The sequence below is a fragment of the Dromaius novaehollandiae genome, chromosome 2 (assembly GCF_036370855.1).
Source record: "Dromaius novaehollandiae isolate bDroNov1 chromosome 2, bDroNov1.hap1, whole genome shotgun sequence".
NCBI classification, from domain to species: Eukaryota; Metazoa; Chordata; class Aves; order Casuariiformes; family Dromaiidae; genus Dromaius; species Dromaius novaehollandiae.
Window position 1 is genome coordinate 31,681,290 of NC_088099.1, and position 14,332 is coordinate 31,695,621.

The 14,332-nt window shown below is 38.8% G+C and overlaps 1 protein-coding gene across 3 annotated transcripts in view; it reads left to right on the forward strand.

Annotated features, from left to right (window-relative positions):
• Nucleotides 1-14,332, forward strand: part of NEK10 (NIMA related kinase 10) — a 111,468-nt gene that overhangs the window by 30,040 nt on the left and 67,096 nt on the right. For all 3 annotated transcript variants that reach the window (XR_010387609.1, XM_064506155.1, XM_064506153.1), the window contains exon 23: nt 12,991-13,066. Coding sequence is in view for 2 of the 3 variants with exons in the window: in XM_064506155.1 (XP_064362225.1) it covers nt 12,991-13,066 (76 nt within the window). In the remaining variant the exon portion in view is untranslated. The remainder of the gene's footprint in view (nt 1-12,990; nt 13,067-14,332) is intronic.

Here is a 14,332-nt window from a genome sequence, read left to right on the forward strand (position 1 = left end):
AGCCACTTGTGTTCCAAATCTTATAAAGGTCTCTCATAAAGATTCTGAATTTATGTTTGTTGAAGAGGAAAGGAATGTTCAGTATGGGAGACATTTCTACCTTGCTGTTAGCACAGGAAAAAAAAATCAGACCTGCTGCAGAATTGTGCTTAGGTGTCCTGAAGTCATGGAGAAGTTGCTACATACAGAGGAGGCCCTTGTAGAGCAAATCCAGCAGAACTTTATAGGCAGGGGCCTAACATGAAAGCTAGCTGAAAACAAGAACTCATACAGGCAGATAACTCTGTGTCCAGCCTGGCACAATGTAAAAGTCGTCTATGAGGAACATTTTGTAGAGATGGTCTCTGAATATGTCTGCTGTAGCTTTTACTGCAAAAAGAATACCTGAAGTAATAGTAGGAAGAATTTTTGAATCTGTGTATTCACAGTGTATTTTTTTTTTAAATCCCGAATGTGATTAGACACTATTCTTATCAAGGTCTTTGTCTTTTTTTTTTTTTTTTTTTTTTTTTTAACTTACAGAAGATACTAACAGAAGCCCTAAGCCCAATAACCAGCTTCATTTTCATGTATCAATTATATAACTTTCTCTACATTTCCCATGATATCTTTTACCCATGGCAACTGAATCTGTCTCATCCCAAGCTTTTGCAGGCTCTTTTAAGTCACTCATTGTTCAAAAGGAAAACAGACATTTGCAATCTGATCCTAGCCAGATTAATGGTGATAGAAGATCTGTTTCTGACTGTAGAGAACTATAAGCATGTTGTTATATAGTCTCTGCAACTCCCCAGCCCACTCATTTGTTTTGTTTCCTCTCTGACAAACTTGATAAGAAAGGGACCAGACTTGCCATCTCTTATATGCTGGTACAGTATTTAGACATAGCTGGTTGACCTATGAATACTACCAAAGTATGAATGTTAAATCATGCTAACCCGTAATTTCATAAAACATCTCATTCTAAATTGGTGGAAAAGTGTTACTGAAATTGTCTCTGGTCAGCTTGAATATGTGATTTATAATTTATGATAAATAATATTTACAGTAGAATTTCACGCGGAGCCAGAACAGTAGTTGTTTTGTGTAAGGTTTTAGAGATTTTTTTGAAGCCATATTGTCTGTGGCTCTCAGTTTTATCTGCCCAACTCTTTATATGAGACATTGAGAAGTAAAAACTTTCTGAATTTAGAATGTGTATCTGTTTTTATTGCAGCTATATCTTACTGCAGCTGTATTTTGTTTCTAACACAGCATACTTCTGTCTAAAGCTCCATAGTTGCATCTGTTTGTAGGGCTGTACATCATAATTTTTCCTGAGTGTCATCTAGTTTCAACAAGATATAGATCTTGATGGTCAAAGAAGGCTGTGTAGAATTGCTTTGAGACCTTTCAGATCTCATATCAAGGAGATTTGTGAAGGGTTCTGTCCCGATCCAGTGTCGGGAGGGTTTCGTTACGATCCCAAGGACGAGATTAAGACGCTAAAACCGGTCAAATATCGTACAACCTTTTAACTTTATTTTCCACAAAGTGGGGAGAAAAGGTGTGCGTGGGGGGAAGGCGAAGGGAAAAAGGGAACAAGGGTAAGGGGAAAAGATAGAGAAAAGTTGGAAAAGGAGAGAGGAAGCTAGCTACCACCGCTCCGAGGCCGATGATGTTCCGCTGACTCCATTCGAATTACAGCTCAAGCTGGGTGCCTCCGACGAGGGACGAGAGAGAGAGAGAGAACAAAGAAGTCCCTCGGCAATTATAGCTTTTTCAAATTAAGTTTTCCCACTCCTCACATGGTAGTTCAGACCAATAGTAATATTTGGGTCTGGGGTTGTTGTCCGAAAAGCGGATTCGTTGCCCAGTGTACAATGAGCCAATAATGACTGAAACCTAGTAGGTCGATCTATTAAAGGATTATTGACCCCCTTTTGTCTCCTCATGAATGTTCTTAGCCAGGATTTTTGATATTTATTACTCAGTTCTTTTCTTATAGTAACATTAGGGATTATTGCCCCTAAAGTACACGTCCCTGACCAATTAGGAGGTAGCACTTTTCGTGCCTTGTTCCCACACAACCAATACCATCCACTACCTTTCGGAACATGCCACCCATTTAGTTCCTTACTTGGCCACTTATAACCTATTTCAGGTATATGAGAGCAATTTTTATAACCTCCTACCTTAATGGCTCCAGTACAGTTGATCGGTTGCTTTCCATAGGGTACAGTTTTTTCCCCACCATCTATTACTATTATTACATCTTCGGATACATTGATAATAATCTCCTGTCACACTCTGGACTTCCCATTCCTGTTCGGTTGTTTCATTATATTTCGTTTGATCACTATCATTTCTTATCTGTTTCATAAATTCCATAAAGGAAAAATTAAGAGGCACTCCAATTAGGGGGAAGCCCTTGTTGGAATGTTCAGGGAAGTGGGTACACACCCAGCAATCCTTCTGGTTAATTATCTTCATAGATTTTGTAATTACTTCCAAATGGAGATTATGGCTCCAAAATCCTTCCTGATTCCCTTTAATTGTTTGGCTCAGGTAACTTAGAAAAACTAACCACCACATTTCTCCCCTGGTTATTTGGGAGAACATTTTTACACAGATACCATTGATACCATAACAACAATATTAACCCTATTCCTAACAAACAGATTAAAGCAATTCTTTCCTGAATACAATCTAAATTTAAAACCGATTCGCTTCCAATACAACTCATATATCTTTATATATTTTTAACTTTAGAGGTTGAACTTGTTCAGCTTTCCACGTCTCTCGAGGTACTGCTTTCACTCGGGTGTAGTGGATCCAGGAATCAATTCCCTGCAGTTTCACAGCAGTATTTGTTGTTAGCAGTACAAGATACGGTCCCCTCCACTTTTCTACCAATGGCTCATCCTTCCAGGTCCGAAGATACACTTGATCTCCCGGCTGGAATGAATGTACAGGTGAATCTAAAAGTACAGGAGATCTTAACTGGATGTACCGGTTTAGCTCCTTGTTTTAATTCCACCTTTACCGGTTCTGCACATCTGGCTCTTCCAGGTTTCTCCGTTGCCCACACAAAAGGGATTACTGCGTCCATTACTTCAGAGGGAATTTCGCTTGGTCCATCCTCCACCTGTTCGGAATCCAGTGCTTTCTGCAACATATATGCTTGTGCCTTCCAGGCGTTACTTTGTGGAATGTGCACCTTAACTTTGTTTTGATCAAAGGTTATCTGTGCCCCCAGTTTATTCAGTAAATCCCTCCCCATTAGGGGTAATGGGCATTCTGGCATGTATAAGAATTCATGTGTTAACACCTTATTTCCTATTTCACATTTAATTGGTTGACAGAAAGGTTTGACCTCTCGCTTTCCCGTGGCCCCAATTACTGGCATAGAGAATTTACTCATTGGTCCCTTACAGCTATTTAGTACTGAATATGCTGCTCCAGTGTCTACTAAAAATTTAACTGTTTCATTCCCCAGCTTTACTGAAACCAGGGGTTCGGCTGGGGAATCCAATTCCTCAACCCCCGGTCCCCATCAGTCTGAATCCTCTGTACCAATCATGAGCAAATCTGCCTCTGGAACAGATGCAGACTGAGGCTTCCAATGATCTGTTTGTCTCTTCGGGCACTCATTTTTCCAATGCCCCTTCCCCCTGCAAATTGCACACTGATCTCTCCTTAGCGGAATTCTTTCTCCCAAATTCCCTCTTTCTCTATACCCTCTTCCACGTCCTTGTCCTTTCGGAAAACTCCTTCCCTGAGAGGGATTTTGTACTTGGGCAAATGCAGCTGCCAAGATTGCAGCATTTTGCCTCTTATCTTTCAGTTTCTCCTCTTGTTTTTCCTTTCTCTCCACTTCTTCCCTATTATTGTACACCTTATCTGCAATTTCTATTAATTGCGATATCGACATCCCCGACATACCATCTACTTTCTGAAGCTTTCTCCTTATATCTGGTGCTGACTGTCCTACAAATAATGTAGTAAAAGTCATTTTATTTGCTTCGTCCTCGGGATCCAAGTCTGTCCATTTTCGAGCAGTTTCACATAACCGCTCGTAAAATGCCGAGGGATCCCCATTCTTACCCTGTGCGACTTGATATAGTTTTGCAATATTTTTGGGCCTAGGTACTCCATGCTTTACCCCATATAATATTAACTGTTGGTACTGTTTAGTCATTAACCTGCCTGCCCCTGTGTTTTGATCCCAACCCGGTTCCCGGGTCGGCATAAAACGGTCTGGTCCGTCTCTGGCATTTTGTCTTTCATTCTCCTCTTGAGCTTTATCTAATACCATTCTTTTCTCCTCAGGTGAAAGCAAAGTATTTAAAAGCACCTGTAAATCCTGCCAATCTGGATTATGATTTTCAATTATCATTTTAAAGGATTGATACATCTTTTCTGGATTTTCTCGGTACGACCCGGCAGACTCCTTCCAATTCATTAAATCTGTAGTTGAAAAAGGGACCTTCACATACACAGGCATCCCATCTGGTCCGACTGCTTGACGCAGCGGGGCCTGAATCGCGGGATGTTGAGCCCGAGTAGCCCGAGTTCTGCCTGCAATCGGGCTACATACCTCACTTCCCTCATTTCTGCTATCAACACTATCTTGATCTCTTTCCAGAGAGACCAATAATTGTACATCCTCTTCCTCATCACCCACTTTTAAACATCTTTTCCCAATGCTACAAGCAGAGCAACACCGAGACATTTTCTCTTTGTTTCCCATCATCATTAACACATTTGAATCAGAGATCAACAGCTTACATTTTTTTCTAGTTTCATGATCATTTCTCAGAGAGAAGAACAAATCTACATATGGGACCTCATCCCATTTGTTCTGTCTTCTGCAAAACAACATAAGTTGCAAGATTGTATTATAGTTTAGCGTTCCCATTTCTGGCCATTTTTCCTCATCCTCCAGTTTATACATTGGCCACCACTGAGTACAGTATTCCTTTAATTTTCTCCTTGTTAAAGGATTCCCACCAAACTTACTCCAATGTTTCAGGATGCATCCTAAAGGAGAACAGGAGGATACCCCCACAGATTGTCCTGTTCCCATATTACCACCCTTAAAAGAACGTTCTTACCAATTACGCTTTCGTACACTGCAGTCGTCGCTGTCCAAACGTGTACAAAGCTTACCTTTGGTTACCATAACCAATTACCCTTGTATCATACCCTTTATGCAATGTCTCTTAATAATTACTGCATTGCACCTTTGAGTCGCTTACCTGTTCCAACCAGGGAGGGTGCTCACGGAGTCCCCGAACAAAACGGTCGGTGCGCGCTGGAGTCCGATGAGCAGTGTCTCCCCGCCGGAACTGGCAAGACGATCCGGGCAAGGCTTTACAGCGAGAGTCCCACCTGGGTCGCCAGAAAACTGTTGTCCAAAAAGCGGATTCGTTGCCCGGTGTGCAATGAGCCAATAATTACACACTCAGGAGAGACATTTATTTATTTATTTATTTATTTATTTATTTCAGAGTTGCGCAAGCCTGGGTGCTCGGTGGTTTCCCACAAATCAAGCACACCTCCCCCCCCCCCCCCCAACTTTTCAGGTAGCATTTATACAATCAAATTTACCATATTTGTGACTTCCTTCCTCTTATTGCCATATTTGTGACTTCCTTCCTCTTTTACACTGATTGGTTAATGATTTCTTCACATTTCCCTGGGTCCCACCCCTGCTTCTCAAGGTCCTGATCAATTAATTAACACTGCCCCAGCTGGGTCAGTAGGTGTTATCTTCCAAGGCCCTGAGGAAGAAGACATAATCCAGACCCCTTAATCATCACTGTTTTAACAGCGAGAGGAAGCTTTTTACTTCCCAAGGTCTTGGCGCCCAAACAGGCCTTATTTCTCAGCCTTGGCATCCTCCCTTTCGGAGAGTGGGGCACAGGAATGCAGACTGCTTGTAACTCCCTTATCTTTCCAGCCTGCACCAGCTCTGAGACCTTTTCTTAACGAACTGGGAGCGCAGCCTAAGGCTTCAGCAAATTTAGCTACTTATGCTAAGCAAGTGTGCTGCTACTCATGCTAAGCAAATTCTATCTAAGATAGAAGTTATCCAAATCTACCTACTTCAAACATTCTTTCTGAGCTTCTCAGGGTTGTCTTGCAACAGGGTCTCCTGCTCCTTATTGAGTCTCATCACTGTCCCTAGGTAGGCCGTTTACTGTTGCTGTTTCTGCTGACAGGTGTGTCTCCGTTCTTGGGTCCAGCCGTTATCTCTCAAGGTCCTGACGAAGACGTGGTAACTCCAGCAATTAGCACTGTTTCAACAGTGCACAGGAATGCAAATTGCTGGTAACTCCCTTATCATTCCTGCCTGCACCAGCTCTGGGGCCCTTTCTCACTGAACTAAGGAGTGCGGCCTAAGGCTTCAGCAAATTTAGCCACTCATGCCAAGCAGGTTTTATAGAAGTTGTGCTAAAAACGGACAATAATTTACAGTCCAGATCCCAAAGTCTCTGCCCGATTGTGGTCTCGTTCGTTCAGTGCAGGCTCGGTGTGTCCTGGGTGGTCGCAGGGAGACCATCTCGGGGGGTCGCAGCAGCCCAGTCCTGTTTCCACCAGGGACAGATGGCTTGTTCGTGGTTATGGCCTGCCTGCACTCCATGCACCAAAAAATGTTTAAGGCAAAAAATTCATTCATCTGTCCGCCACAGGTTCCATATGCTTTTACAGATGATGTGCTCTGTTTACGGTTTAGTGCATATAATGCAATAGCAGAAGAGATCTGTATGCATCTGAAACCTAGGATTATTATTTAGTAGCAGAATACTGAGTATGAGACAAATCAGCTCTCTGATATACTTCTAATCATAGCAGGCAGTCACAAAGTGTTGGAATAGTAAAGCAAATGAGACTTGAAAGTTCAAGTAGTTGGCAGATACTGAAGGAAAGCTACACATTAATCCTGTAATTTAGAATACTTGGTTGTTGGGTGTGCTTTTTAAGATTTGTTGACTCCTTATTCTGTGCCCTTTCCAGGGAAGTGGTGGCTGTGAGGTCTAGTGATATCACTAGTGTCTTTTGTCTATTAGTCATTACTTTGCCGTGTCACTTAGAACAATGCTAATTTTTTCAGGTCATATAACCAGTCTTCAGTATCAGGATCACTACCTTTGATACAAAGATTCAAGGAAATCCTTGTAGTACTAAATTTTCAAAACTTTCACAAGAGGCTGAGTGGAATTTTCCATCCTTTTTATTTAAGCTCATATGGTGAATCAAACACTATTGATAGCCTAATTGCACAATCATGTATTTCTCCACAAATTGCAGTTCTAAACATGGAACAATGCTAATGTTCCTAGTGCAAATTTTGCAAACTTCGCAAAACTGACAAATTTTTTAGCGAGTTTAAGAAGCATTGATATTAGCACCCTTCAAGGAAATGGTAGATTGGCTAGGAGGGTGTATTTGGGAATGAGGAGAGATGGATTCTGTCCTGTTCTGTTGATGGAAAAAGAGTAGAATAAGTATATGCAACTGTTGATAAAATTTACAGATAAACTGGATTTTAGGATATGCTTTTATGGGTAATAAAATGTTCTGTCTTTCTTTTCCAGATGATTGTAACACAGTAGCTTAAATTTGAAATAGTTGTACTTAGCTGTTTACAGGGTCTACTTTTGCTGGTAATTCCTATTAAGCATAGGATATAATAGTGTGATGAGTCCCACTTAAAGTAATGATACTATTCATGCTAGCAAGCATTGGTCTTGATAAATTTCACAGGACTGGAATGATCATAAGTTTGATGATGACTTATGAATTTTATTAAAGAAATACATCATTAGATGTTTTACGTTATTAAAAACTGAAGTCTGCCACTTGCTCAGGTCATTGAAGAAAGATGAGATGAAAAATAATATTATATTTTTAGATAAATGAGCTTGGATAACTGTCTAGTAATTGAAAATGGCTGGTAATGTAAGAACGGATCAATATACTAATAATAAAACCTTTTTTGTCCCTTTAATACAATACTAATTGGTACATAATTTTGTACTTTTCTACAAATTTCTAAAAATGCTTATTCTATCTTTTTTGTCAAAACAGGAGAATGTTATTAGCAGTAGTATTGCTGCAACATTCAAAAATATCAAATACCTAATCCATTTTACTTAGTTGCTGATAAACTTTATTGATTACAGTTGCAAACCTGCTGAAAAGAAGGGAAGTTAACCTGTCTCATTCTGAGCCTTTCAGGGCAAAAGAAGAAACTGTTCGATGAGGACACGATAAAAATCTGACCCAAATAGGTCTGAAGTTCACATCTGTAGTGAATTTGATATTCCTTGAATCCTTCTTTTTTTAATTTGCTTTTGGTCTTTGTATGCATAGTTGATTTTAAGAAAAATAATTGATGTTTCCAAATATGGTTCAAATCTAAATTCAGACAACAAACGTGCAAATACGCCATTAAGATGCAGCATCTGGAAACATAATTTTCCTTTTGTCTTTACGCTAGAAGATCAATCTAATAGGTGAAATCTTCAGGTAATAACATGGTAAATGAAAAAGCAAATTTAGTCAATTAAAAAAAATTGCACATAACCAAAATGCTCATTTAGAGACTGCTAAGAATTAGGATGTTTTCTTATTCAGCTATTATGAAGAGATTATTCTGTAAGAGAGTGAGATATTAGTCAAGGCAGCCTACTCATTTTTTCCATAATTCTCTCTCCCCTTCTTGCCCTCTTCACAAGGATGTTTTCTTTTCTGAAACAATCTTAATTGGAAGACTTCATTATCACTTACTCTGTTAAACACAACGTAAACAAGTGAAAACAAGTGAAGAAGGCTGTTTCAGAATTGTGATTCATTCTGAAAAGATTGTGATTGCATGTTTTTGTGCTAGTTTTTCTATTCGAGGACTCTCTGTTGCGTGGTTGCTTGACTATTTTAGTGAATTAAAAAAAAAATTTTTAAATAGCACGTAGTTTTCTCAGTTCCTGTAAATAAAAGAAAGAACACAAAAACAAGGCCTAATGTTTAGAGTCACAGTATAAAATCTAGTCAAACATAATAATACTTTAAAGGAGAAATGACTGTATTGGTAAGTCATTACTAGTGACATTGCATGTCTAATCATAGTGTTTAAAACCTGTCTAATGGTGAAAGCTTGTTCTTTTTTTCTTTTTTTATTGTCTTTGAGTGGACTTAATATTATCTCAATTTTTCAATGAAGGATGCTATGTTTCCAAACATTAAAGAAATTAGCTGTAAAGAAATTGGACCAATTCAGGCTGTGCGGTACACAAAGCACCAAAACTATTACTATAGAAATTTTATTTTATAAAACTTAATTGCTAGATTGATGTACCTAGTCTTTCACTCCAATTACAAATTATCATATATTAGGATGGTAGAATAAGTTGTAATGCATGTAATTCACATGTTCTGGAAAGTTTCAAAGTGGTATTCAAACGCAGAAAAATTATCAATTTTCCAAAATGACATTTGCAGATTAAGCAACCATCATCTTGCAGAAATAGACAGTTCCTCCTGCTTGAGCAAGTAGATGGATCTTTCCACTGGTGGCATTAAAAGTCCAAAATTACTTCCTCATGAGAATAGTGTGTTTTTTTTTTTTCCTTCAGCTGTACTATAAACTAACCATTGTTTGTTTTATTTTTGATCTAAAAGGAGTGATTTTTTCCTTTTCAGGGAGGTGGAACAATATAACAGTCAAAGTGAAGTTTTTGCTGTTTTCTCTGGGGATGAGAGAATTGTCTGTCTAATGCCAATTGTATTCCTGCATTGCAAGATTACAGGAGGCAACAAGAATCCTCTGAATTGGCAGACAATTTAGTGATTTTAGGCTTGCAATATCAGTTCTGGGACTAGATTAAAACAGTAAAAAACTAACCTAGCAGAAGAAAGAAAACTTTGATTGAGACATAAGTGCCAGTCTAACTGGTTTCCAGAGGCAGTGCAAGAGAGGGGCAGATCTGCCTTTTTTGGTGGCAGAGATCTACTAGCTTATCCTTCTCACAAAACCTCACTCTGAATCACTAAAATGGCCTTATAATTTCCCTTTTGAATGAACTGATGCAGCATGCACTTTTGTATCCTCATGTAGGTAGTGGCTAGACAGTCTGCCTGCCCTCTCCCTCCCTCCTTGTTTGTCTCATCACTTTGCCTTTGCTCTTGCTACCCTTTGTTTTTTCATATAATCTCATTCACAAAGCTTTCACTGGCATTCTCAGTATGATTCTGTGGGAGCTTTCCTTTTCCATTTTTTTCTGGTCACTTGTCTTTAGCCTGCTAATATTTATCCTTGTATTGTCAGCGTTGATAGAGTTACTTCCAGCTAGTTCTCACATTACTTTTGTTAATTGATAGGTTCTTTCTCTGTGTAAGTGGGAATGGAAGCCATAGCAAAACGTTTGGAAGCTTTAGGTTACCTATTTCATTCCGAGATTGGTGCAATTTCTGATCAGATGCATCTTGAATATGTACGAATTTTAGAGGGTAGGTCCAGCTTCCGAGGAAAACCTGTTCCTGTACTTAAGAGCTTTGTCTTAGTGCTTGATGTTCCACTAGATGAATTAACTGTAGTAAATCCAGATGGTTCAGGAAGAATAATTTCTTTGATAAACAGAGCTTTAAATATCAGGAGTGACCAGTAAGCTCATAATGTAAGAATCACTAGGTTAGATCAAAGATTCATGTAGCTCACTTTACTCTCTCTGTGGTTACAGCTGATGCTTCAAATCATGAGAAACTGAGCAAGTACAGAGTAATCTTGCTCTTGTAATTCCCTACCAGCTTCTAAAATCAGGAATTAAGAACACACATTACAGTGGTATGAAGCTGCCTCAGGAAATTCCCAGATTCCCAGATTGTCACAATCAGTCCTCACTGATCAAGCCTCAGTTCACAGTCAAAACAACGAATGCTGAGTACTAGGAATTATCTTAACTACTTTAATCCTATTTTTGCTTGAGAGTATGGGAGGCAGACATCTGGCAGTTCTCAGAAATGATTTCGTTTGTTTGTTATCATGGCAACTTTGGGCATCAAATACGAAATGAGGAATCCTGGAGTCTTAAAAGATATAGACCAGCTTATAAGCTGCAGAAAAATGCCTAAATAGAGTAAAAGAAGCAATGTCACCAGTCTCTGCAGTTCAGTATGTGCCAGTTCCTCTTCAGTTCTGTATTATGGGGTTGAAAAGGCTAAGAAAAAGTGTTTGTTTAATATAAAGGTGGTTGTGACATGCTTTACATTTTTTAGCTCTTATAGCACCAGATATATCTAGGAGCTTCTAGCTGATGTCAAAACTATTTAGCGGAATTTGGGAAAGATTACCATCTATGAAACAGGTCTTTTCCCTCTGTCTCTGGGGACCTGAGCCTACAAGGAAGCGAAGATGATTAGTCCAGCTTGCTTATTTCTTTTACCTTGCTTTCTTTTTTCCAGATGAGTAAGCACTAATGTGGTGTTAAAATTTTAAAGTTAAAATTTCCTCCAGAATTGGGACATCCATCCCTAAATCTTTCAAGCACCAGGAATTGAAATTATGGATTCTTAATACTCTTTCTTCGTAGAGTGTTAGTTATGTGAAGAGTTGAAAAGGAGGGAAGTTAGAATGATTCAGTCAAATTAAGGAAAGTAGCAACATTGCAAAAATCTCTGGTCCCATTGTGATTAATATCCTGTGGGGTGAACTGCCTGAGGAGTGTCCAACTCAAGGGCAAAAGGGAGACTTCTCACGCATCCTGTTAATTTAGCATTCTTTCTACCTACACTTTCGAAGCACTACAGCAATAAAAGCAATACAGCACTACAAAGAAGGACTACAGTCCTTTGAACATTTTGTTCAAAGAAAAATGATCTGTGGCCAGGGTATCTAGATTTGGCTTTCTTATCAAAAGCCTTTTCTGAATAAGAGATCTACTCTTTTTCATGCTGAGCAAGAGCCAACAGAAATTAATTTTTCTTACCTGTGTTTTCTTCTGATCCACAGCTTCTTTGATGAGTAGAAACATTTTGAACTGAACTTCCTACAGTCTGTTACTATCTCACTGTAAAAACAATTGGGATGAGAATGGTGTGATGGGTGCTCTCGTACTTGTCTAGCAGCAGTTAGGATACTCTCTAGATCCACATAGAACAGGAGCCTTGAAATATTGTAAACCACTCAAATCTTAGCACTTTAAAATAGTATTAAAATGCAATATTTTATTAGCAGACCTTTAACTGAGTACAAGAATTTTTCTCTTGCTCTCTGCTTTTGGATTTATTAAAGTACAACATGTCTTAGCTGCATTGTTGCTTTGAGACAGCAGTACAGTATTGATCTATGGAACTTGGAATTGCTTTTATGAAGGTTAGATGAAAAAATACGATCTGTAGAGATGTATGCGACTTAATTATGTGAAAGACATAACTTGATAATTGTACAAAAGGCAGTTATATTAACATCATTTCATGATAATCTGAATTTATAGCTTTTGTCATAAAGTAAGACTAAGATTCTCCATTATTACTTAACAAATGCAATCTTTTAATGTGAACTTTTCAAGTATTAGACCTCCCATACTCCTCCAAACTATATTTCTGAGAAGTCCATCCTTCTCAGCTGTTTATCATAATTTGAAATAAAGCCAAATAACTATTTTTTTACATTAGTTTGGGCATTAGATCACTACTTGTTGATACTTACCACTGTCATGCATTTGATTGGGAAGTATTAATAGAAGTCTGCAATTGGTCATATAGTTTGGACTAAAAGCACCAGATGTGTGTTTATAATATTTTTAAATCTGTCAGGCCTGATTAAAACATATGTCATTGATTAATATGGAAATAGGCAGATAAGCATTACTGCAAAGTGTAAAAGATTGAAAAAAAAAAAAGTGCTTTTGAGCTGTTGTGAACCAGCATTAATTTTCAGTTATGTAATTTTCAGGGTAGTTATTGACATGTAAATCTTTTCTTTCTTTTCTTCTTTCTTTTTTGTAGCTGACTTTGGTCTCGCAAAGCAAAAACAAGAAAACAGTAAACTCGCATCAGTTGTTGGAACCATTCTGTATTCCTGGTAAGAGTAAAATACAACATTTAAATGCACTGGCTTCCATCTTCATGGTTATTTTTCTTAGAACAGACAGACAAATTACAATACAGTAAGGTACAAGGTGCAAGTTATGCACAGCTACTCTGCAGTAGTTGCTTCCCTGCCTGTTCTGCAGTAGCCCCTTCTTTCTGTACAGTAGATTGATGCAAAAATGAAACATCTCCTGTTCTGGAGTAACTTATTCATCTACTCATACCCTTAAAGATTAAAAAAAAAAAAGCATTTTCAAGCTATAAAAAGATATATGTAAACAACAGAATTTGTTTCTAATGGCTTTTAATTTAATTGTGGCTGAAGTGGTCAGTTACATTACATGTATGAGCAACTTGCATTCTGAAAAACAGTTGAAATTCGTGCTAGTGAATTTGTTCCGGGTCAGTGGACATTTGGTTTTAATGATTGAACTGGAAAAATATTTTCTGTTGTTTGAAATTTTCAGAAGTGGGCAAGCATGACACACATTTTTTTGCAATTTAAGCTTATTAAATGTATGAATGACAACTCTAAAATTTTGCCTTAGTTGATACATTATTCAATCTGCTAAATGAGCTAAGCTTCCCTTGGCATCCCATTTGTGGGCAAGCTGAAATGTTAAATTGCAATATTGATACAGCTGCCTAAGCTTCATGAAGGTTACTACAGGCTTGCATTTTGTTCTCTCAAGAGAATGAAATAGAAAGCATTTCCTGCCTGAAAGGCTCACCTCAGAATGGAAACAGCGCATGTAATTGTACACGTTCGATTATTTCAAACAGAAGTAAATGCGAGCAGAACAGAGTATTAAGATTTTTGTGTTTCGTGATGTATAAATAACAACCATGCCTCTTAATAGAGATCACTGTATTATGATCACTGTATTGGAGGAGTCCTGGTGGACAACAGGTTGACCATGAGCCAGCAACATGCCCTTGTGGCCAAGAAGGCCAGTGGTATCCTGGGATGCATTAGGAAGAACACTGCCAGCAGGTCAAGGGAGGTGATCCTCCCTCTCTACTCAGCCCTGGTGAGGCCACATCTGGAGTACTGGGTCCAGTTCTGGGCTCCCCAGTACAAGAGAGACATGGAGCTACTGGAGAGAGTCCAGCGGAGGACTACAAAGATGATTAGGGGACTGGAGCACCTCTCCTGTGAGGAAAAGCTGAGGGAGCTGGGCCTGTTTAGCCTGGAGAAGAGAAGACTGAGGGGGGATCTTATCAGTGTGTAAAAGTATCTGAAGGGAGGGTGTAGAGA